Source organism: Somniosus microcephalus, chromosome 4 (assembly GCF_052327205.1).
Source record: "Somniosus microcephalus isolate GS21.2 chromosome 4, FLI_Smic_1.0, whole genome shotgun sequence".
NCBI classification, from domain to species: domain Eukaryota; kingdom Metazoa; phylum Chordata; class Chondrichthyes; order Squaliformes; family Somniosidae; genus Somniosus; species Somniosus microcephalus.
The window spans coordinates 265475137-265500696 of NC_140990.1; the positions used below are offsets into that span (position 1 = coordinate 265475137).

A 25560-nucleotide genomic window follows, 5' to 3' on the forward strand; every position below is an offset into this window, starting at 1 on the left:
GTACTACCGCTGAGAAAATTGATGTAATTGCTGGGAAATAAAAATGGGAACTAGAACAGGGTCCAGAGAACGGACAGGAATGGCACAGAGCAAATTAGGTAAAGTTATTTTTCCCTCAATGGCAAGCCATAGAAACATAGAAAAATAGGAGCAGGAGTAGGCCATTCAATATCATGGCTGATCCTCTATCTCAATACCATATTCCCCCTCTCCCCATACCCCTTGGTGCCTTGTGTCTAGAGGGTGTGGCTTAAATACAAGTTGTATCTCTCGAAACAGATGAAGCAGAGGAAAGAAAGTGAAGAAATGAAGAGAAATCAATGTGGATATTGATCATTATGAGCCAAATTGAGAGCAGTGGTAGAGAGTGAAAAACACTTTGTTCTCATCAAAAACAGCCTGACCCGCACACTGGTACGCTGAGCTGTACCGTGTACAATAGCATAAAGCTAGAAATAACAATGCTGGTAATCATTTTTGAACTCTTTATAAAAATAGAATTTTAACTTTTGTAAACAGAAAAGGAAGAGATAAGAGTAAAACAATAGTGGGCAAAATCCCCGCATACAGTATATATTCAAAGAACAGCACAGGAGGATACAAAACAAGATTGTATTATTTAACAATACAAAAGTACTAATAGTCTCCCACGTTTCGCTGCTATGATCTCCCAGATAATAGTTCACACAATCAGATCCAAACGGTTTGCACTATTCACAAATGGCAGAAATGGCAGAAAAGTACGCCATTTTGAGATAATTGAATTCACCACACAACACACAGTGATCTATCTGTTCTATACACCGGTACTTTATCTCCGCTGCTGCAGAGTGAATTAGGGCTGTAAACATTAGACATCCGCACAACACACGGACAGTCGGCAACTATGTTAGCAGATCACAGTGTTCTAATACAGGCCAGTGTTTCATAAAAAGTTTACCTTTTGGTGGCAGTTGAGCTGTAATGTTCATATTACACAAATAGCCCTGGCAACACTCTACTGTCTGATCCGCTGATGGTGGAGTTTTGCATGTCAGCTTACTCTGTTCATACACCTGGAAGCAACCTTTTTGATAAACTGGATGACCATCATTTATGCTCAGTGAAGCAAAGCACTGCTGCCCGGAGCACTGGTCATCTCCTCCACAAGACATCCCTTCACACACACATTTATAGAGGACTACATTTAACTTCGGCTCCTCACCTGCAAAACAAAATTCAAAAACAAGTTGAGCCACTGGAGAAACTCAAGAAGCATTCAATCAAGCCCACAAATACTACAAACTAAGAATTGTGTTAGCACAAGAGGCACGGAAACTCAATTTTAACTGTTCTTCCTTCACACAAGAGTTCCAAAAGTTTCAAATCTCAGAACCACAATACTTATTAGGTTAATTGAAATAATGCTCTGTGTTCATACGAATACTCCAGAAAGACAGAATTAGCACCTTATTTCAGTATTTTTCCATTTTTTTCTTTGTTACTTCATTTGACACAAGGCAACTGTTCCTAGTACAGGAGAGAGGAACAGGAAACAGAGAGTAGGCATAAATGGGTCATTTTCTGATTGGCAAGATGTAACAGGTGGTGTGCCACAGGGATCAGTGCTGGGGCCTCAACTTTTTACATAAATGTCTTGAATGAAGGGACCGAAGGTATGGTTGCTAAATTTGCTGATGACACAAAGATAGGTAGGAAAGTAAATTGTGAAGAGGACATAAGGAGGCTACAAAGGGATATAGATAGGTTAAGTGAGTGGGCAAAGATCTGGCAAATGGAGTATAATGTGGGAAAATGTGAAGTTGTCCATTTTGGCAGGAAGAATAAAAAAGCATATTATCTAAATGGTGAGAGATTGCCGAGCTCTGAGATAGAGTCATAGAGTAATACAGCACGGATAGAGGCCCTTCGGCCCATCGTGTCCGCGCCGGCCATCAAGCCCTGTCTAATCTAATCCCATATTCCAGCATTTGGCCCGTAGCTTTGTATGCTATGGCATTTCAAGTGCACATCCAAATGCTTCTTAAATGTTGTGAGGGTTTCTGCCTCCACAACCCTTTCAGGCAGTGAGTTCCAGACTCCAACCACCCTCTGGGTGAAAAAGTTCTTTCTCAAATCCCCTCTAAACCTCCCGCCCTTTACCTTGAATCTATGCCCCCTAGTTATTGACCCCTCTACTAAGGGAAAAAGCTCCTCAGCATCCATCCTATCTATGCCCCTCATAATTTTGTACACCTCAATCATGTCCCCCCTCAGCCTCCTCAGCTCCAAGGAAAACAAACCCAACCTGCCCAGTCTCTCTTCATAGCTGAAGCGCTCCAGCCCTGGTAACATCCTGGTGAACCTCCTCTGCACCCTCTCTAACGCGATCACATCCTTCCTGTAGTGTGGCGACCAGAACTGCACACAATATTCCAGCTGTGGCCTAACCAGTGTTTTATACAGCTCCATCATAACCTCCTTGCTCTTATATTCAATGCCTCGGCTAATGAAGGCAAGTATCCCATATGCCTTTTTTACCACCTTATCCACCTGTTCCGCCGCCTTCAGGGATCTGTGTACTTGCACACCCAGATCCCTCTGACCCTCCGTCTTGCCTAGGGTCTTTCCATTCATTGTGTATTCCTTTGCCTTGTTAGTCCCCCCAAAGTGCATCACCTCGCACTTTTCCGGGTTAAATTCCATTTGCCACTGTTCCGCCCATCTGACCAACCCATCTATATCGTCCTGCAGACTGAGGCTACCCTCCTCGCTATTTACCACCCTACCAATTTTTGTATCATCCGCGAACTTACTGATCATACCCTTTACATTCATATCCAAGTCATTAATGTAGACCACAAACAGCAAGGGACCCAGCACCGATCCCTGTGGTACCCCACTGGCCACAGGCTTCCAGTCACAAAAACAACCTTCGACCATCACCCTCTGCCTTCTGCCACTAAGCCAGTTTTGTATCCAATGTGCCAAGGCACCCTGGATTCCATGGGCTCTTACCTTCTTGACCAGTCTCCTGTGCGGGACTTTATCGAAGGCCTTACTGAAATCCATGTATACCACATCCACTGCGTTACCCTCATCCACACACCTAGTCACCCCCTCAAAAAATTCAATCAAATTAGTCAGACATGATCTTCCCTTGACAAAGCCATGTTGACTATCCCTGATTAATCCTTGCCTCTCCAAGTGGAGACAAATTTTGTCCCTCAGGATTTTTTCCAATAATTTTCCTACCACTGATGTTAGGCTCACTGGCCTGTAGTTCCCTGGTTTTTCCCTACTACCCTTCTTGAATAATGGTACTACATTAGCGGTTCTCCAGTCCTCTGGCACATCCCCTGTGGCCAGAGAGGTCCTGAATATATGTGTTAGAACCCCCGCAATCTCCTCCTTTGCCTCACACAGCAGCCTGGGATACATTTCATCCGGGCCTGGGGATTTATCCATTTTTAGGCCAGCTAAAACCACCAATACCTCCTCCCTCTCGATGTTAATATGTTCGAGCATATCACAGTCCCCCCGCCCTATTTCTATGTCTACATCGTCCTTCTCCATAGTGAAAACAGATGCAAAAAATTCATTTAGAACCCCTCCTACATCTTCCGGCTCCACACACAGATTGCCACTTTTGTCCCTAATGGGCCCTATTTTTTCCCTAGTTATCCTAGTTATGCAGAAGAATCTGGGTGTCTTAGTGCATGAATCGCAAAAGGTTACTATGCAGGTACAGCAAGTAATTAGGAAAGCTAATAGAATGTTATTGTTTATTGCGAGGGGACTTGAATACAAAAGTAGGGAGGTTATGCTTCAGTTATACAGGGCATTGGTGAGACCACATCTGGAGTACTGTGTACAGTATTGGTCTCCTTATTTAAGGAAGGATGTAAATGCGCTGGAAGCAGTTGAGAGAAGGTTTACTAGACTAATACCTGGAATGGGCGGGTTGTATTATGAGGAAAGGTTGGACAGGCAGGGCTTGTATCTGCTGGAGTTTAGAAGAGTAAGAGGTGACTTGATTGAAACATAAGATCCTGAGGGGTCTGGACAGGGTGGATGTGGGGAGGATGTTTCCTCTTGTGGGAGAATCTAGAACTAGGGGTCACTGTTTAAAAATAAGGGGTCGCTCATTTAAGACAGAGATGAGGAGAAATGTTTTCTCAGAGGGTCGCGAGTCTTTGGAACTCTCTTCCTCAGGAGGGCGGTGGAAGCAAAGTTTGAATATTTTTAAGTCAGAGGTAGATAGATTCTTGGTAAGCAAGGAGGTGAAAAGTTATCGTGTTTAGGCGGTAACGTGGAGTAATCGGATCAGCCATGATCTTAATGAATGGCAGAGCAGGCTCGAAGGGTTGAGTGGCCTACTCCTGCTCCTAATTCGTATGCATGTTCATGTGACAGGAGGGCGAGATAGACTCCTTCCCCCGTGGATACAGGACATCCTTCCTTCTCTGGACCTCCTCCACCAGGATTTCCAGTGCCGCATCCGAGAACCTGTGCACCCTCTCACTCGGTCCCTAAGCCATCCTGAAACGTGCCGCTGTGCATCAACCAGCGAGTGGAGCCCACATATACTGCTCCATGAAAATTGCGTCTAATCAGCAATTGAGTGCTAAACCTGCAGGTATCTCCGTTTCAACACCTCCAGGCAAATTCAAATCATGGTAATCAGCAATTAGGATCAAAATTACGTATGAAAACCAGACTTTCAAACAGGAGCACGGCACCCATTTAGCGCCTGTTTTCACCCTTTCACCTAAATAACCCCATAGTCTTTGGATAGCATATTTTGTCTTTCCCAATTCTACCACTCATGGCGGAAATAAAAAACTTCCTTGGGGTTCCCACCTTTTTCCAAATCTGGAACCAAACAAGAGTCAGCACAGGATTGGGGCAGGGAGTAATGTAATTTAATGTTTGCTTTCTCTTATTAAAGATTTCAGTTAACTTTCAACAACTAAATGCCTGTATATCACAAGCCACAGTGGTGGGAAAATAAGAGGCTTCTGTATTAGAAACCGGACATAGAAGTTTCTGGAATAACAACAGAAAATGCTGGAAAAACTCAGCAAGTCAGGCAACATCCGTGGAGAGAAATTTGAGTTGACGTTTCGGGTTTGACCCTTCTTCAAAACTGGAGAGAAAAGGAACTAGATCGAAGGCAGGGCTGCGATCGGACAAAAGAATAAAAGAACCAAAAGAAGTAAAAGAGATTAGAAGCTAGACGAGATGGTAATAGGCTGTGATTAGGTGTAAAGTGTACTGGCAGGGCAAAAGATAGCTGCCAGGTGTGAGAGAGAAACAAAAGGAAAGGGGGGGGGGGGGGGGGGGAAAAGGAAAGGAGTGGAAAAATATAAGTGAAAATGAAATGGGGGCCAAGGTTATGATCTGAAATTGTTGAACTCGATATTGAGACCGGAAGGCTGCAGAGTGCCTAATCGGAAGATGAGGTGCTGTTCCTCGAGTTTACGTTGAGCTTCCGTGGAACAGTACAAGAGGCCAAGGACGGTGAGGTCCGAGTGGGAATGGAGCGGTGAATTGAAATGACAGGCGACTGGAAGCTCGGGGTCACCCTTACGGACTGAACGGAGGTGTTCCGCAAAGCGGTCACCCAATCTGCGTTTGGTCTCCCCAATGTAGAGGAGACCGCATCGTGAGCAGCGAATACAGTATACTAGATTGCGAGAAGTACAAGTAAATCGCTGTTTCACCTGGAAGGGGTGTTTGGGGCCCTGGACAGTGGGGAGGGGGGAGGTATAGGGGCAGGTGTTACATCTCCTCCGCTTGCACGGGAAGGTGCCAGGCGAAGGGGAAGGGCTGTTTGGGGTGATAGAGGAGTGGACTAGGGTGTCTCGGAGAGAGCGGTCCCTGCAGAATGCTGAAAGGGGAGGGGAGGGGAAGATACGTTTGGTGGTGGGATCACTTTGGAGGTAGCGGAAATGCCGGAGGATGATCCGTTGAATGTGGAGGCTGGTGGGGTGAAAGGTGAGGACAAGGGGAACCCTATCGTGGTTCCGGGAGGGAGGGGCAGGGGTGAGGGCAGAGGTGCGGGAGATAGAACTGACACGGTCGAGGGCAGTGTCAACCACGGTAGAGGGGAATCCTCGGCTGCGGAAAAAGGAAGACATGTCTGAAGCACTGGTGTGGAAGGTGGCATCGTCGGAGCAGATACGGCGGAGGCGGAGAAACTGGGAGAATGGAATAGAGTCCTTACAGGAAGCGGGGTGGGAGGAAGTGTAGTCCAGGTAGCTGTGGGAGTCAGTGGGCTTGTAGTAAATATTGGTCGATAACCTATCCCCAGAGATAGAAGTTTCTGGACTGCCCGCCCAAAAGCTAGACTGTTAAGTCCACAAGTGGCAACCACCAAACTTCCTATGGGGGAAACAATATGTCAAAACCATATCCGACCATCTAACCGCCAAGGGCCAATTTACAGCCCTTGTGCCCATTTAAACTTCAACATGATGTCTTTCCTTTCACACAAGTGTCTAATATTTCATAATTCCCATTATACCCAAAATTAGATCTATATTTGTACATACCAAAAAAAAAAATTCTAGGTAACAATAGCATTTAGTCCTTGATAAGAAGGGGCTACATCAACATGTGAATTGTTAAGCTGCTTTATTTCGCTGCAAGGTGAATATATAGAACAGCTGTTATGACCAGACTTAACTAATTCACTCCATACAAATTAACTTCACGTAATAATAAATAACGAGGTGTTTTCCAATTACCTAAACAAGCTAGCAAGTTTAGTCTCTGGAAGAAACCCATTTCCATTTAGCATATTAACCACCGCCTCAAGATGCCTTTAGCCACCTTCCATCTGGCTAACTTTTCTTTTTAAACTGATAATACAATTTGCTTAAAAAAGCATTAAAAGTAACTCTTATTTTCAATTTCTTTCCGTAGAAAAATGGTCAAAAATCCCAAACCACAGCCGTGTTTAAATGGAATGTTAGTGCTAGAGAATGAAACTGTTTCTATTTCAGTCGTCCAGGGCTTGTGAAACCCCTCCATTTCACAGCCCCTAAACTCGCTTTAAAAATCTGTTCCTTTTCCTGCTCGTTTCCAGTTCTGACGAAAGGTCTTCGACCTGAAACGTTAACTGTTTCTCACTCCACGGATGCTGCCTGGCCTGCTGAGTTTTTCCAGCGTTTTTTGTTGTTATTTCAGATTTCCAGCAACTGCAGTATTTCGCTATTGGACAGGTATAGCGTAGTCAGAGTAAAACTCCCCTCCAGTCTGCCCAATAACATGTCTTATCCCCAACCTCAGTACCCTCCCCACTGCACTAGCATGGCACTTTTTCCATTTCTCAACCAGCCATCCTATGGTTCTTCTGAATGCTGAATTTGGAACAGTGTTTTGTGTTGTACCTCCAAAATGTAAAGGGGTAAAAAGACCTTGGTGTATCAATTGCAGACAGCAGAACTCAGTGATTTTCTGAACAAAGGCAGACAGGCAACATGGACTTTTATTGTGCTACATTTTTTCCCAATTTCAGCCTTATTTCAATAGAAAAGAATTCAAAATCTATGGGGGGGGGGGGGGGGGACGACACTTTAAATTTCACGCAAGCTAATCAACTTCCACCCACATCTAGCTCCCTGTGTACATACGTACACGCTCGTAATAGGAGCAAATTCCTGACAGTATCCGGATATACATAAATCAATTCCTATTTTTGATACGGGTACACAATACTGCCATTTGCAGAGCACAAAAGGAAAATACTACAGGCTAGGAAAATCTGAAACAGAAACAGTAAATGCCAAACACTCAGCAGGCCAAGCAACATCTGTGGAGAAAACTGACTTTTTGGGGCCACGTGGCCCCATTCAAAATTCCACACTTGCGCGATTTTTCATTTAAAAGCTGGTGAGTCAGCTGCACGGGACCTCAAGATCGCTGCGTGGCCATGCAGCTCAACAGTAACATTGCAGACAAGTTAATGTTTCAGGTCTGATGTAGGGTCAGTAACTCAAATGTTGACTTGTTCGTTCTCTCCAAAAATGCTGCCTGACCGGCTGAGTGTTTCCAAAATGTTGTGTTTTTGTTACTGCAATGTTCAGCCCTGAGACAATAGACATTCCCCACAAACACTTGTTGATTTACTTTATGTGAAGAGAAAAAGATTGGTGAAGTCAAGCGTAGGTCCCTTACAGTCAGAATCAGGGGAATTTATAATGGGAAACAAGGAAATGTCAGACCAACTAAATACATACTTTGGTTCGGTCTTCACAAAGGAGGACACAAATAACCTCCCAGAGATGCCAGGGAACATAGGGTCTGATGAAAGGGAGGAACTGAAAGAAATCAGTATTTGTAGGGAAATGGTGTTAGGAAAATTGATGGGACTGAAGGCCAATCAATCCCCAGGGCCTGATGGTCTACATCCCTGGGTATTTAAGGAAGTGGCCCTAGAGATAGTAGATGCATTGCTGGTCATCTTCCAGAACTCGATAGACTCTGGAACGGTACCCATGGATTGGAGGGTAGCTAATGTTACCCCACTATTCAAAAAAGGTGGTCGAGAAAAAGCGGGGAATTATAGACCGGTAAGCCTGACATCAGTAGTGGGGAAAATGCTGGAGCCTATTATAAAAGATGTAATAGCAGAGCACTTGGAAAGCAGTGACAGGATCGGACAAAGTCAACATGGATTTACAAAAGGTAAATCATGCTTGACTAATCTACTGGAATTTTTTGAGGATGTAACTGGTAAAATAGATAAGGGAGAACCAGTGGATGTGGTGTATTTGGACTTTCAGAAGGCTTTCGATAAGGTCCCACATAAGAGATTAGCGTGCAAAATTAAGGAACATGGGTGTGGTAAACCACTCTTTGTATTCCACTGTGTACATGCCTGGACATGCCTCGGCTGACTCCTCCCACAAGTCCTAGTATAAAGGCGACTGCTCCCCAGCCCTTTGTATTCTGGACCGGTCGACGACTCGAGGCAGACCTTCATTCTTTTGTTAATAAAAGCCTTTAGTTACTCTCTTAACTCTCAGCGCATCAATTTTATTAACAAAATTTTTATAATGGAGAAGATCCTCACACCAGCATGCCTGGACTTAGATCATCGGGAGGCAGACTCATCCACCAAGTTTACTCACTGGCTTAAGTGTTTCGAAAAATTCCTGACCGCCTCCGCAGCAATCAAATCGGACGAGGACAAACTGGATGTCCTGACCTCCAAAGTGAACCACCGAGTGTACTCGGTCATCCAAGACGCGACCTCGTACGCGGACGCTATCAAGCTCCTCAAGGACCAGTACACGCGCCCAGTGAACGAAGTGTACGCCAGGCACCTTCTGGGGAGTCGTAAACAACAACCTGGGGAATCGACCGTGGAATACCTTCAGGCACTGTCTGTGCTTGGCCGGGCCTGTGGTTGTAAGGATGTAAAGGCCGCCGTGTACACAGAGGAACTTATCCGGGACGCTTTTGTAGCGGGCCACAGATCCAATTACACCCGACAGCGACTGTTGGAGCAGAGTGACCTCGACCTCAACAAGGCCTCTGAACTCGCACTATCATTGGATGCAGCCTACCGGGGCATGGATGCCTACTCCTCTGCACCGTGGACGCCGCGGGGAATGACAGCCTGGGACACGGTAGGACCGCCTCATAGCGCCATGCCATCCCAGCAACGGCCCAACTACCGCAGCAGTGTCCCAAGGCCAGACAGCAGTGCCCCAAGGCCAGAAATGCTACTTCTGTGGCCAGGCAAAACACCCCAGAGCGCGCTGCCCGGCGAAAAACGCGATCTGCTCGGGCTGCGGGAAGAAGGGACACTACGCTAGCGTCTGCAGGGCCAAAGCCACCCCGAACCCCAGCAGCGCCGCGTGTGGGCCATGCGGGCCGCCATCTTGGGCCTCCCCGGCCATGTGCGAACCACCGGTACAGCAGCCATTTTGGACGCCTCCAGCCACATGGGGATCATGGACGCCGCCATCTTGGACGACAGCCGGAACGCAGCAGGCCCCCAACACCGCCTCATCTGATACCCGCAGCGACACACCGACCCCTACGCTGGCATCCGTTACACTGGACCAAGCAAGACCGCACCAGCTGGCCAGTTCCACAATGGACATTAAGGTAAATGGTCACGATACAATCTGCCTTTTTGACTCTGGGAGCACGGAGAGCTTCATCCACCCTGACACGGTGCGGCGTTGCTCTCTCCCAGTCCTGCCTGCGCACCAGCGGATTTCTATGGCCTCCGAGTCCCAGTCGGCAGACATCGGCGGCTACTGCGTGGTGACACTCTTAGTAGACGGGACTGTGTACGATCATTTTAAACTTCTGGTCCTGCCCGACCTCTGCGCTGCCGTCCTGCTGGGGTTAGATTTTCAGTGCCACCTTAAAAGTGTCACGATGGCGTACGGTGGACCCCTACCCCCACTCACAGTCCGCAGCCAGCAGCTTCCAAATTGCCCGCCGCGCACCAGGTGCAACCTCTCCACACTCAGAGTCACCCCCCCCCCCCACTGTTTGCTAACCTCGCCCCCGACTGCAAGCCCATCGCCACAAAGAGCAGGCGATAGTGCCGGGGACAGGGTTTTCATTAAAACCGAAGTGGAGCGGCTCCTGAAGGAAGGGATTATTGAGGGCAGCACCAGCCCCTGGCGAGCCCAGGTTGTGGTCGTTAAGACCGGCGAGAAGCAGCGCCTGGTCATCGACTACAGCCAGACAATAAATCGCTACACCCTGCTGGACGCCTACCCACTCCCCCGCATAGCTGATATGGTCAACCAGATCACGCAGTACCGCGTCTTCTCGACCATTGACCTGAAATCAGCGTACCACCAGCTCCCTATCCGCCCTGACGACCGCCAGTATACTGCCTTTGAGGCAAACGGCCGCCTCTATCACTTCCTTAGGGTTCCCTTTGGCGTCACCAACGGGGTCTCCGTCTTCCAAAGGGAGATGGACCGGATGGTAGATCAAAATGCGTTGCAGGCCACTTTCCCATATCTGGACAATGTGACCATCTGCGGCCGTGACTTGCAGGACCATGACGCAAACCTCGAAAAATTCCTCCGCACCGCCAAACTCCTGAACCTGACATATAACCAGGAGAAGTGCATATTCCGCACAAACCGCCTCGCCATCCTTGGCTGTGTTGTGGAACACGGAGTCATCGGCCCCGACCCCGACCGGATGCGTCCCCTTATGGAACTCCCACTGCCCCACTGCCTCAAGGCCCTGAAGAGGTGCCTAGGGTTTTTCTCCTATTACGCCCAGTGGGTCCCCTACTATGCGGACAAGGCCCGTCCGCTGATCAAGTCCACCGCTTTTCCCTTGATGGCAGAGGCCCGCTTAGCCTTCCACCGTATCAAGGAGGACATTGCCAAAGCCACCATGCACGCAGTGGACGAATCCATCCCCCTCCAGGTGGAAAGCGACGCGTCCGACTTTGCCCTGGCCGCTACCCTCAATCAGGCGGGGAGACCCGTGGCCTTCTTTTCACGAACGCTCCAAGGCCCGGAGACCAGACACTCCGCTGTTGAGAAGGAGGCCCAGGCGATTGTGGAGGCTGTGCGTCATTGGAGGCACTACCTGGCCGGAAAACGATTTACCCTGCTCACTGACCAGCGTTCAGTTGCTTTCATGTTTAACAACAAGCAGAGGGGCAAAATCAAAAATGACAAGATCTTGAGGTGGAGAATCGAACTCTCCACCTACAATTACGAGATCTTGTACCGGCCCGGGAAGCTCGATGAACCCCCGGATGCGCTATCGCGTGGCACCTGCGCCAGCGCGCAGATCGATAGACTGCGGGCCCTCCACAATGACCTCTGCCACCCAGGGGTCACCAGGTTCTTCCACTTCATCAAGGCCCGCAACCTGCCTTACTCTATTGAGGAGGTCAGGACCATGACCAGGAACTGCCAAGTCTGTGCTGAGTGCAAACCGCACTTTTATAGACCAGACAGGGCCCACCTGATAAAAGCCACTCGCCCCTTCGAGCGCCTGAGCGTTGATTTTAAAGGGCCTCTCCCCTCCTCCGACCGCAATGTGTACTTCCTCAATATTATTGATGAGTACTCCCGTTTCCCGTTCGCCATCCCCTGCCCGGACATGACCAGTGCCACGGTCATTAAATGTCTGAACGACCTCTTCACCCTGTTCGGTTTCCCCAGCTATATCCATAGCGACCGGGGCTCATCGTTTATGAGCGACGAACTCCGTCAGTACCTGCTAACTAGGGGTATTGCCACAAGCAGGACCACCAGTTACAACCCCCGGGGGAACGGACAGGTGGAAAGAGAAAATGCGACAGTTTGGAAGGCCGCCCTGCTAGCCTTAAAGTCTAGGGGCCTTCCAACCTCCCGCTGGCAGGATGTGCTCCCCGATGCGCTCCACTCTATTCGGTCACTGCTCTGCACTGCCACTAACGCCACCCCTCATGAGAAAATGTTTGTCTTCCCAAGGAAGTCCACATCGGGGACATCGCTACCGCCATGGCTGACGTCCCCAGGGCCGGTCCTACTGAGAAGACACGTGAGGACCCATAAAACGGACCCCCTGGTCGAGAGGGTCGACCGCCTCCACGCCAACCCCCAGTATGCTTACATTGCATACCCGGACGGGCGGGAGGACACAGTCTCCATAAGAGACCTTGCACCCTCGGGGGCCGCAGTAACCCACTACTCCAATTAATTATCCAATTAAAATGCTTTATTGGCATGAAAGTTTACAGAGAACCATACCACCCCCCCCACCACCCCCCACGACCCGATATCCAGCCCCAGCAGACGGCAGGCCTGGGCCCCGCGACCCGCTCGACATCTACGAGGACGACACGCCTGTGCCACAGCCTACGCAGGACTAGACGCCGGAAGCTCCACTACCCCGGCCGTCGCCACGCCGATCACAGCGGCAGACAAGACCTCCGGAGAGACTCCAATACACTAACTTTTAATACACTTCACCCCGCCGGACTCAATTTTAAACAAGGGGTGAATGTGGTAAACCACTGTTTTTATTCCACTGTGTACATGCCTGGACATGCCTCGGCTGACTCCTCCCACAAGTCCTAGTATAAAGGCGACTGCTCCCCAGCCCTTTGTATTCTGGACCGGTCGACCACTCGAGGCAGACCTTCATTCTTTTGTTAATAAAAGCCTTTAGTTACTCTCTTAACTCTCAGTCTTTTATGAGTAATTGATAGCGCATCAATGGGATTGGGGGCAAGGTATTGACTTGGATAGAGAACTGGTTGGCGGACAGAAAGCAAAGAGTTGGAATAAACGGGTCGTTTTCCGAGTGGCAGGCAGTGACTAGTGGGGTACCGCAAGGATCGGTCCTAGGACCCCAGCTGTTCACAATATATATTAATGATCTGGACGAGGGAATTGGATGTAATATCTCCAAATTTGCAGACGACACAAAGCTGGGCGGGAGGGTAAGCTGTGAGGAGGATGTCATGAAACTCCAGTACGATTTGGGCAGGTTAGGTGATTGGGCAGAAACATGGCAAATGCACTATAATGTGGATAAATGAGAGGTTATCCACTTTGGTGGCAAAAACAGGAAGGCAGATTATTATTTGAATGGCAATAGATTGGGAGAAGGGGAAGTGCAAAGAGACCTGGGTGTCCTTGTGCACCAGTCGCTGAAGGTAAGCATGCAGGTGCAGCAGGCGGTTAAGAAGGCAAATGGTATGCTGGCCTTCGTAGCAAGAGGGTTCGAGTACAGGAACAAGGATGTCTTGCTACAGTTGTACAGGGCCTTGGTGAGACCGCACCTTCAGTATTGTGTGCAGTTTTGGTCGCCTTACCTGAGGAAGGACGTTCTTGCCATGGAGGGAGTGCAGCGAAGATTCACCAGGCTGATACCTGGGATGGCAGGAATGACGTATGAGGAGAGATTGGGTCGATTGGGCTTATACTCACTGGAGTTTAGAAGATTGAGAGGGGATCTCATTGAAACCTATAAAATTCTGTCAGGTCTGGACAGACTAGATGCAGGAAGGATGTTTCAGATGGCCGGGGAGTCCAGAACCAGGGGTCATAGTCTAAGGATAAGGGGTAAGCCATTTAGGACTGAAATGAGGAGGAATTTCTTCACCCAGAGAGTGGTGAACCTGTGGAATTCTCTGCCACAGAGGGCAGTGGAGGCCAGTTCATTAAATATATTCAAGAACGAGTTGGATATATTTCTTAAGGCTAAAGGGATCAAGGGATATGGGGCGAAGGCAGGGACAGGGTACTGAATTTGGATGATCAGCCATGATCTCATTGAATGGCGGAGCAGGCTCGAAGGGCCGAATGGCCTACTCCTGCTCTTATCTTCTATGTTTCTATGTTTAACACCTAACTTACCAAAGTTAGTCAACCAACTTATCAACGCTGTGTGCACAGCAATTCTTTTCGTCATTGCATACATCCCTCTTCTCACTTAAGTAGTAACTGAATTACCTTCTGATACTGCCTTAAAACTTTCCAGTGAACTCGAGGTGATCCCACAATCCATCACTCCCAGCAAGGACTGCAGCGAATACAGTATACTAGATTGCAAGAAGTACAAGTATACTGTATTCGCTGCTCACGATGTGGTCTCCTCTGCATTGGGGAGACCAAACGTAGAATGGGTGACCACTTTGTGGAACACCTCCGTTCAGTCCGTAAGAATGACCCGGAGCTTCCGGTCGCCTGTCATTTTAATTCACCGCCCCATTCCCACTCAGACCTCACTGTACTCGGGCTCTTGCACTGTTCCACGGAAGCTCACCGTAAGCGCGAGGAACAGCACCTCATCTTCCGATTAGGCACTTTACAGCCTTCCGGACTCAATATAGAGTTCAACAATTTCAGATCATAACCTCGGCCCCAATTACATTTTTACTTATATTTTTTATCCGCACCTTTGTTTTGGCCCTGCCCCCCCCTTTTTTTCTCTCCCACATGGCAGCTGCCTCCCATTCTGCCAGCGCATTTCACACCTAATCTGGAGCCGTCTTTTGTCTCCACTCGTCCTATCACCATCTTGTCTCGTTTTGAATACCTCTTAATGTCTCTTCACTTCTTTTATTCTCTCCCAGCCCCCAAACTGGCCCTTTAATTTGTTTCATTTCCTGTGCTTTTTCAGTCTTGACAAAGGGTTTCGACCTGAAACTTCAAATCTATTTCACTCTCCACAGATGTTACCTGGTTTGCTGAGTTTTTCCAGCATTTTCTGTTGTTATTTCGGATTTTCAGCATCTGCAGTATTTTGCTCTCAGACTGTTGGCAACCTCTGCGCCTATTTGACCCTGAGCTGAGCTTCTGTCCCCATATCCTCTCCATCACAAAGTTCACCTGCTTCCGCCTCCATAATATTGCTTGAATACACCCCTGCCTCAGCCCATATGCTGCTGAAACCCTCAACCATGCTTTTGTCATCTCCAGACTCGATTATTCCAATCTTCTCCTGGTCAGCCTTCCATCTTCCACCCTCCACGAGCTTAAACTCATCAAAAACTCTGTTGCCAGTATCCTAACTAGCACCAAGTCCCATTCACCCATCACTCCTGTGCTCGTTGACCTACATTGGCTCCCACTCCAGCAACGCCTCAAATTTAAAATTCTCATCCTCCTGTTTGGCCTCGCTCCTCCCCATCTCTGTAACCTCCTCCAACCCTACAACCCTCTGTGTTCCTCCAACTCTGACCTCTTATACATCCCCTCTTCTTTCGCCCCACCACTGGCAACCGTGCCTTCAGCCATCTAGGGCCCAAGCTCTCGAATTCCCTCCCTAAACCTGTCCAGCTTGCCCCACATTTAAGATGCCCTTTAAAATCTACCTCTTTGACCAAGCTTTTGGTCACCTGTCCTAATATCTTCTTCGGCTCCATGTCAATTATTGTCTATTACGCTCGTATGAAACTCCTTGGGACTGTTTACTATGTTAAACGGTGGTATAGAAATGCAAGTTGTTGTTGTTGATTCTGAGAAAATAAGGGATGTTGACTAACCTTTCTTCATTTTATTTCAATAGCAAACCAGTTAAATACATAGCCTGATTTAGTACATAGCTTTACCCTGCAAAAAATCATTTGCAATTAAGACAGCTTCACTGTAACAGAAAAGAACACTCTGTGACTATCTGTCTACTTGGCTTCGGTCATTGAAACAATTGCATGGCACTTTGCGGGTTTCACACAATCACAGCAGATGACATCAGCACTGTAATAATTTACTGTATGGCAAGGCAGTACTGCATAGTGTGACATTAAGTCATGCGGATCATGAACCCAGATTCAGTTTATTGTCTGTGGTCAGTCAGTCAAGCTCAGCTAGGCACCCAAGTATTGTCAAGCTGTTTATCAGGAGATAGGAAAGGCATTACAACTGGGAGCTCTATCCTCCTTACCCAATGTCCACTCACATACACTTCCAGCGGACCTCACAGGGGAATATATCAGGGAGTAGGAATTCTTGCATTAGTTTCCTTCCATAGCCTGGGAAAGCCAAGGCCAATGAAAATACCTTCATCATTGCACTGGCTAAGATCAGCATGAATCTGGAACTTTCTTGATCTGGATGACTCAGTCCCACAGTTGCAGATAGCCATAGGTCATTGGAGCTCACATTCCACTAACACTTGCAAGGGTATAAAGTCCTTCAATCATTTAAGCCAAGTAGACAGATATAGTCTGAGGCCTTTCCTGTTACTAAAAACAATGCCCCTTGCAGACAGCAAAGCCAACAGAGACACAGATCACTGCAACTGTACAATAAAACCTGTCTTTTGAACCGCATCAAAAGCAGGATTGTAACAACTTGAAATGAGAGTGTGGTTCACTGGAGCGCCAATTTATTGTGCCACAGACTTGTACAGCTTGGCTTTGAACTAAGGATAACCAATAGGCAATTTCCAGTCTCAGCTGTGCTGCTATAGGAAGCCCTGGCCTTAGGGCAGACACACTTTCACAGGAAGGAAGGGATGGGACTGTGCCATATTTTACCTAGAAGGGGGAGTTAAAGAAGCAAAGGTACTATTCATTCATCCACAAGGAGCAAATACCATCAGGTCTTCATATGAGAACTTGGGCACCCTAAGTTTTGTCAAGCTGTTTGATCACGAGATGCTTATCGGAGCTGTACCTCGTAGCGCTCCGGTGCCATTTCGAACACATGCAGGCCAACAGTTGGTAAAATCCTGCATGAGCCATTTTAATAATATGAATGAATAGCTGTGCAGCAAGAACTGAAGACCAGATTATTTAAGAAACCCAAGCAGTCACTTATACTGTTCAATTAATAACATGAACTGACCCAACAAATGGATCCTCAAAATTTACTTATTGGAAATTCACTTTGACGAGACGTGTTGTGACAGAGAAGGTGAAGCCCTTGCTACTTCTATAACTACATATCTAAACATTTTGACCATTTAATGCCTATTTACAATAGCTAGAAAACTGCATGGTATCCCACTTTATTCAGCATGAAAAGGTTTAAAATCCAGTAATTACTGTGCCTTACCTTCACAGCTAGAATTCGGAAAGGCGAGTGTCATCAGTACAGGAAGGATCATCGTACCAGTTAGCATCGTACAACTGAAACAAAACACACTACAATTAACATTTTAATGAATCTTTGCCTCACCTACATATATCTGAACTTTAAAAAAAAGCCATGGGGAAAAATACACAATGGAAGAGGGAAACAATCACAGACACAGACAGTATACTTGTACAATCCAAATACTCCCTCGCTTCAGGGCATTTCTGAAACCACAACCCCACTGAAACCAACCAGCTTGCACACTGCGATTTTTCTCAAAATAGGTTATCTGGCTCCATCCAACACTGTGTTTAGACAGCTGAAAGCTTGCGCCAACGACTTTGAAACTATGTCAGCATTCAGCTGGTTGCCACTTTACTGTGAATATGCTGAAAGTCACTGTACAGATTTTAGAATAACAGCTACAACAAACCTTAAACAGGCTTAAGGCCACAATGTCCTCAAAGTGGGGACGTTTAAGTAACCACTTTGCAGAAGATCCAAGAGAAACATATCGAGAAGTCCTCTGCTTCAGTGCCTAGCAGAATAGCCCTCTGCTTGCTGTATTAAAAAGGGAAAATGGCAGAGTTCCAGAGGCTAGGCTGTGGGAGTCGAGACAGTGCTGCATTCTATTCAAATTATCTGTCATTTGAGACTTAGTCACTGATGAGCACCTCAGCCCCACAAACCAGTGTGAGAGAAGAGGTTGTTTGCCTGTCCCATTGGTGTCTCTACATAGCTTCACTCGGTGGGGATCCTGAGCTCTCAGTCTCTGGGCTAAATTGTTTCCTGCTGCAGAGATAAATCCTGAAAATGCAGCTGTTCTTAAACTAAACACTATGTTGAAAGTCAATGCAATTATGCCTGCCAGGGCCAGACATTTTTGTGGTTTCGCTCTCTTGGTAAAATTTAGAAGCTGTGACCAGCCCCGTCTAGCGAGTTACACCCTTTACTAGATACGCATCAAAGCAATCTCCTGTAACTGCTCTTTTGGGCCGGGGGGGGGGGGGCGCCCAGGGAGAGATTGCACCCTATTACAACCTTTATTGTTGAGGTATTCACGATCATCACTAATCACGAATACACATACTGATCAGAACATGTTTGGGCTCCGATTCCTAACAGCAATATAACGGGCCAGAAATTCGCGGCCAAAGGCGTGAGTGCGCTCGGGGTACTCACGCATCTGGCCGTTGGAAATGCCAGCGTTCAGCATGAACAGCGCATGCGGGGAACGCCGGCATTTCCAGACCTCGAGCACGTGCGACTGCACAGGCAGCGCTTGCGCAGTGAACTTCGTAGGTTTCATTCATGAAATCCGTGAGGGTAAGTCCTCAGAAGTTACACTTGAAAAAAGCAAGTGTAAAGTGGTTCATTGGCTGCGGAGGAAGAAACATTTTATCGTGGAGCTTCTGAAATGCAATATTTTTGTTTGGGAAAGGGAGGGAAGTTATTTTAAGAAATTTTAAGTAAGTTTTAAAGTTTAAATTTTTTTATTTTTTATAAAAAGGGTTTTCAGAACGGTAGGTAGAAGGAGCAATTGTGGCTGTGTGAATGGAATGTGAGAATGAGTTATGTATGTATGTCCACATATATTCCTTTACGTATATGTATGTATGTTTTATATTCCTTTACTAATGTGTATGAATGTAGGTTTTTAATTATGATTTTCAAATAAGTTACTTTCTCTGAAAGTCATAACTAAATAATACATTCATACACATAAGTAAAGGAATATATACATAACACGCAAAGGAATATATACAGACATACATACTTTCAGAAGCTCCACGATAAGAAATATCTTCCTCCGCAGCCTCTGGAGCAACTGTACCCATGCTTTTTTCATGTGCAAGTTGTAAGGACTTGACCTCACTGAAAGCATGAATGAAAGCGGCGAATTTTACTGCGCACGCGCTGCCTTTGCAGTCGCACGCGTTCTGCCTCTGAACCCCTTCGTTCAGAGGACAGGAAATGCCGGCTTTCCCCAAAAGCACGGTGCATGCTGAAAACCGGCATTTCATCCGGCCAGATGCGTAAGTACCCCGACCGTACTCGCGCAGTTGGAAGGGAATTACTGGGCCAACATTTTACATGTCAATAAAATGAAAAATTTAACAATTGCACGACTTGCCCCCTCGCATCTGCGACTGAGGGTCCAAGGAGGTGCATTGCGCAAGAGGTCATCATCGTACGTATCCTCACACTGTTCCCTTTGGGGAACTGTATGAAGTGGTGGAAGGATTTATGGCCGTGATTAACGCTCATTCCGTGACCGTAACCATCTTTGAACCAGCCATTAGGGTGGTTAGTCCTATGGCGGGAGGGTTTTACAGGCTCCCACAACCCATCTGAGGGGGGGGGGGGGGGGGGGGGGAAAAAGGGGCCACCAACACCCACGGACGCAAGTATCCCGCTGGATGTCCACCCAGAATTTAAAGTTGGAACTCCGACTCCACTTGCCGGGACTGTCTGGAGTGGGGTTCAAAACCCTACTCCTTCTGGCCCAGCGGCGGGGATGCTTACTGCTACGCAAAAGGCCCACTCCGCACAAAAGATGACACCCATACGTTTCCTGCGCCTTTTCCCTCCCCGTGACTGGAGCCCTATGCTGCCATTTCACGTTGCTAATCGGATTGGGCCTTTGTCATAGCGGTAGGATCCCCGCCGCTGGGCCAGATCAGGGTAGGGTTTCGAACCCCGCTCCAGACAGTCCCGGCAAGTGGAGTCGGAGCTCCGGCTCTAAATTCTGGGTTGACATCCAGTGGGATATTTGCGTCCGTGGGTGTGGGTGGCCCCCCCTCCTTGTATAGCTTGTGGGAGCCCGTAAAACCCTCCCGCCATAGGACTAACCGCCCTAATGGCTGGTTCAAAGATGGTTACGGTCACGGAATGAGCGTTAATCACGGCCATAAATCCTTCCACCACTTCATACAGTTCCCCAAAGGGAACAGTGTGAAGACACGTATGACGACGACATTGCTAAATAAATAAATGGAATTTAAAAAATTCTTTTAGGGCTTTTAAAAGTCTTTAAATTGCTTTAATTCTCTTTAAAACTACTTCAGATTACTCAAAATAATGTAAACATTTTAAAAAGTTTATAAAAGTTACCAAAATCTTCAGAAAACTTCCAAAAACCTATTTAAACTGCTGCTTTGCATGTAAAAATCCTTAGCAGCTTGACAGAAACATTGGGGGCGTGTCCAGTGAAACTGAGACCTCAAGGGGCGTGTCTCACTTACACTGCACGCTCCTGGCTTCGCGCTGGCTGCACTCCTGGGCGGCGTGACGTCATACGCTGCCCGGGATTCTTCTTTTTCATTCACCAAGTCCAGGCGTCCCTGGAGCTGATCGTCAGTAGCGCAGGGTAAGTGTAAATACGGGGCTTGCACGCGCTGCAAGCCCCGTTCTGGAATTTCTGGGCCAACGTGTTTTGCACTACGTTGCATCACAAACACTTTTATTCCAGGTTTTGGAAAAATTGTCAGCCTACCTGTCTGTCGCTCTCCCATATTTATAACCACATTCTGACCACTTTCTGTGTGTAGTAACTACAATCCAGATTCCTGAATCTCCGAATCTGCCATCTCTATTTTCGTACCCCAGGCTAGCCTTGTAAGCACAGGTTTGCAACCTTGGTGTCATATTTGACCCTGAAATGAGCTTCCGACCACACATCCGCAGTATAACAAAGACCACTTATTTCCATCTCTAACATCGCCCATCTACGTCCCTGTCTCAGCTCATCTGTTGCTGAAACCCTCATCCCTGCCTTTGTTACTTCTAGACTTGACTATTCCAACGCACTCCTGGCTGGCCTCCCACGTTCTACCCTACCTAAACTTGGTCATCCAAAACTCAGCCGCCCATGTCCGAACTCGCACCAAGTCCCGTTCACCCATCACCCCTGTGCTCACTGATCTACATTAGCTCCTGATTAAGCAACACCTTGATTTCAAAATTGCCATCCGTGTTTTCAAATCCCTCCATGGCCTCACCCTTCCCGATCATCTCCTCCACCCACCGCCGCCCACACTTCTGTTGCCTAGGCCCTAAGCTCTGGAATTCCCTTCCTAAAACTCTCCTTAAAACCTACCTCTTTGACCAAGCTTTTGGTAATCTGCCCTCATTTCTCCTTATGTGGCTCGGTGTCAAATTTTGTGTCTTATAATAATCCTGTGAAGCACCTTGGGACATTTTATTACATTAAAGGCGCTATATAAATACAAATACAAGTTGTTGCTGTTATAAACTAACTTGTGCCTCTGCTCTCCTTAAGGCCCATTAAAGATCAATTCAGAAAACCTTGATGCTTATAGGAGAGCAGAGGCACAAGACACTAATTGAGGGTTTTTCAGTTTGTTTTAAATTATACTTCCGCTTTGAAAACAAGAATCACAGCACAGACCAGTCAACAAACACCAAAACTCCCAGTGCAACACAAGTGTATGTTTCATATCCCAATGCAAGCATGCTGACATACTGGCTTAATGTGCTTGCAATCCAGCCTGGGATATGAAAATAGAGATGGCAGATTCAGAAATCTGGATAGTAGTTACTACACACAGAAAGGGGTTAGAATGTGAAATTTTGTGCCACAATAAAACAGACTTGGATAGTTGCCTGAAAAAGAGGAAATGAAGTGAACTGGGGAGCAAGGAGGAGAGTGGAATTAAACTAGGTGGTTCACATGAAGAAAAACCATCAGTGCAGGCATGATGGACCAAACAGGCTGTTTCTATGCCGTAACAGTCCATAATTCTACATAGGTTTAGGAGAGAAGTAAATCCGTGAGGTGTGGAAAAGCTAAAACGGATCAAGGCAAGAGAGCACAGAAGGGGAAAAAAAGAATCTGGGATCTAGACAGCTGGAGATCATTTGTTGAAAAAAAATACTCCCAGTTGATGAACAGGGAAGTGCAATTTTCCAGCTCTTGATTTTATCTTTTTTCCCCTGTCTTGGTATGCTGCAATTTCAAATCGATTTGCCTATATGTACACACATATAGTCATTTGCATCCAAGTCAAATGATTCTGAATGCCTCATTGGTATCTAGTATACACTCTATGGCATGTTAACTAACTGTGTTTTAAACTGCCGGGGGGGGGGGGGGGGGGGGAGATGGACACCAGATGTGTAAATCATAATCCTGCGCAAGGCATGCCAGACTCAGTGTACAGATCTATAACAAGAACCCCACGGAAAACATGTAGAATAAATTTTGGAAAACTTAAGCACAAAATAATAAGCATCTGCATTTACAATGGGTTTCCTGGAAGACCACTTTTGTGGTCGAAGTCCCTTGATATTAGCCGATTTTAAATCTAGTGATGCAGCAGCATTGAAGTTAAAACAATCTCATTTTTTTGGAATTTCAAATATGCCACTGAAAATAATAAGGAGTCCCAGCTGCTTAAGGCAGGGTCAGGATATGGCCATGGAAATGCTGAACCAGTAGGAGAGGAAAGAAAAATTGTTGATGTAATCAGGCTTCTTTGGCTGGGGTGGAGGGTAGAAATTAAGACAATTTATGAAAAACATTTGATAATTTACTTGAACTAACAATTCAATCTATTTACATGGAGGGTGATTTCTACTGGATTTGAAGAGAGAATTTTGCACAGAACAACCAAGACAAAATGCTTTACAAATAAATCAAGTTTGGCTTCAGAGTTTGATGCAGTGGATAGCTCAACCACACACACTAAGCAGGTTTGATCCCTTCTCTACACCAGGGTTAGTTGATCTCAGCCAAGGCAGCAGCGTGAAAGCTGCAAGTAGCCTCACTCAGCTGGCTAGGGTGCGGTATGTGAAAAGTGGCCAAGGATCCCGCTCTTGATCACAATGCAGTGACCGCCACCGGAACCAAGCGAGTTTAAGAATGGGTTTGGCCGTGATGCCCAATGTGCTCAAACAAGTCATTGGCTTCTCCTCTACCCTGTACTTGGTATTTGGCAAGAAGATTTTATTTGTTTAAAAAAAGTGTTTAAAGCCCTGTTTATTCAGGCAGTTGGAAACTGGATTAGATCCAAAACCTAGACTGCTGACCAATACAGATGTGGTAAGTTCTTTACTACAAAATAGGCCCAACTTCAGATAAAGTCACTTGTGGGAATGTTCATGTTAGGACGGATTTAGGTGCATCACAGGCAGTTGAAGCCAACCTTTTTTCCACTACAAACCAACCATTTCTACACAGATATTCTGTGCTGGTTTCTGCATTTTTAACACAGATAGAGATGGAGAGTGCACATGACATCCTATCTCTCGTGCACAGAAATGGTTTCATGAAGGCCAGACCAACATTGCCAGTTGCAATATAGAAGCGTCAAAAGTCAAAAGATTATCAAGTGTGAAAACTTACATTTACCTGACTAGATTACAACACGTGGTTATAGCTATCTGTTTTCTTTCAATTCTAGACTCTGCTGTAAACATTAATATTCTGCTTCAAAATTTATTTTAGATTTCCTACATGCTTACAGTAATAAAATGTTAAGTAATACAAATTATAATTGCTTTTGAAACTTGAAAGATTAAACTATTCTTAAATACAATATTGAATAAATGGACTGTTATATCATGTTGGGATCAGTTTTTAAATCGGACAAAAAAAATTATAAAAATTAAGATTTTACTAACTTGTATCTTTTCTTCTTTAAATACCTCCTACAATAGTATTGTTGCAGAGATATTTAGTAAGTTATGGAATATATACAAATGAGTTAAATCTACTAAATGTCTGATTTTGTAAAATGTTTAAACTAGGGACTTTTATTGTGAACTCCCCATCCAAACATAGTACCCTGTAGTACATTTCTTCCAGGCTTTCCTGCCTACATGTTAACCCTCTACCTGTCTCAGTTACAGATAAATCAGAATACAGCTGCTCCAACTACTGTGAAAAATTTCAAAATAAATGTAAATAATGGCAACATTTCATTTGCAATTTCACTTGGCACAGATGTAATGCAGTTAAAATGGTCACTAGATTTGCAGCTGCATGTACACCAATCCAAATTTTTTTTTTTTTTTTTTTTTTTTTTTTAAATCACATGAAAACTATACTGCCGGTCAGGAAAGAATTAAATGGTAGCATATGACATTCGTGTGCAAAAAATAATCCATGGAGCTGCTCTGCTGAGAGTCAGCTCCAATTAAACTTCCCACATGCATTCAATAGTTAGCCCCAATGAGGTCAGATCCGCTATAAATAGTGTGTGATTTTCTTCGGCTATGTTCGGACTGTACTTTAATAATAGGCTGGTTCTGGAAACCAATGGGTGTAGCCTTGGCAAACTGTTTAACCTTTCAGGAATCATAGATTGGGGTAAAGTTGTACTGCAATACAGCTCGTCTACAGCCAAGCTATTAAATTAAAGGGCACATTAGAATCCAACTGCAAATGGACAATTTCTTTCACAGAAGCATTACCAATAGTGAACCATTGTCAATTATGAACAGTGGCAAAATACATGATAGCAATAATATGTGGAAACTCGCTTGAAACAGTAGGAAGTTGGACAGAAAATAAATTGGGTTGGGTAGGAGACATTAATGAAAACCTGCCTCTAAAAATCAACTGGGGAAAAAAAACCGAGTACAACACCTCATTCATAGCAGCAAATTGAAGCCAACTGAATGCACAATTCTGCCACCCATTTGTCACTATATATTAAAAGAGCAAATGGCTGATTTAAAAGGAAACCCACCATTCTGGTGGATTTCCAGTCGTCAAAAATCCCATGTACAATTTTTGATTTCAGTTTTTCTTCCAATGAGAAGGCAACAAAAGTGAAGTTAGCAAGTCAAGAAACAAGACCATCTCCACCCCTCCCATCACACTGCAACTAAAACAGATTTAGGATCACTTACCAGTAGGGAGTATAAATAAAAAGTATTACAAACAGATACATCAGTATGCCCAGTGAGTGAATAAGTGCATTTTAAGGTTTTTATTGTTCCACAGTTCAACACAGGAGCCACTAATGATAAATGGTCCAAAAATGCTTCAGTTGCTGTGGAAGGAGTTGAGCATAGGACAGATTTTTTTTTT

The 25560-nt window shown here is 46.0% G+C and overlaps 1 protein-coding gene across 3 annotated transcripts in view; it reads right to left on the reverse strand.

Moving 5' to 3' along the window:
- LOC147120429 (activin receptor type-1-like) overlaps positions 1 to 25560 on the reverse strand; it is a 132900-nt gene that overhangs the window by 59533 nt on the left and 47807 nt on the right. The window contains exons 1-3 of one of the 3 annotated variants that reach the window (XM_085986328.1): positions 17935 to 18246; positions 17481 to 17554; positions 941 to 1204 (exon numbers count right to left, since the gene is read on the reverse strand). In XM_085986328.1, coding sequence (XP_085842454.1) covers positions 941 to 1204; positions 17481 to 17547 — 331 coding nt within the window. In that variant the 5' untranslated portion in view covers positions 17548 to 17554; positions 17935 to 18246. Of the gene's footprint in view, positions 1 to 940; positions 1205 to 17480; positions 17555 to 17934; positions 18247 to 25560 lie in introns of those variants that run through there. The other 2 variants (XM_085986327.1, XM_085986330.1) reach the window with 2 other exon arrangements.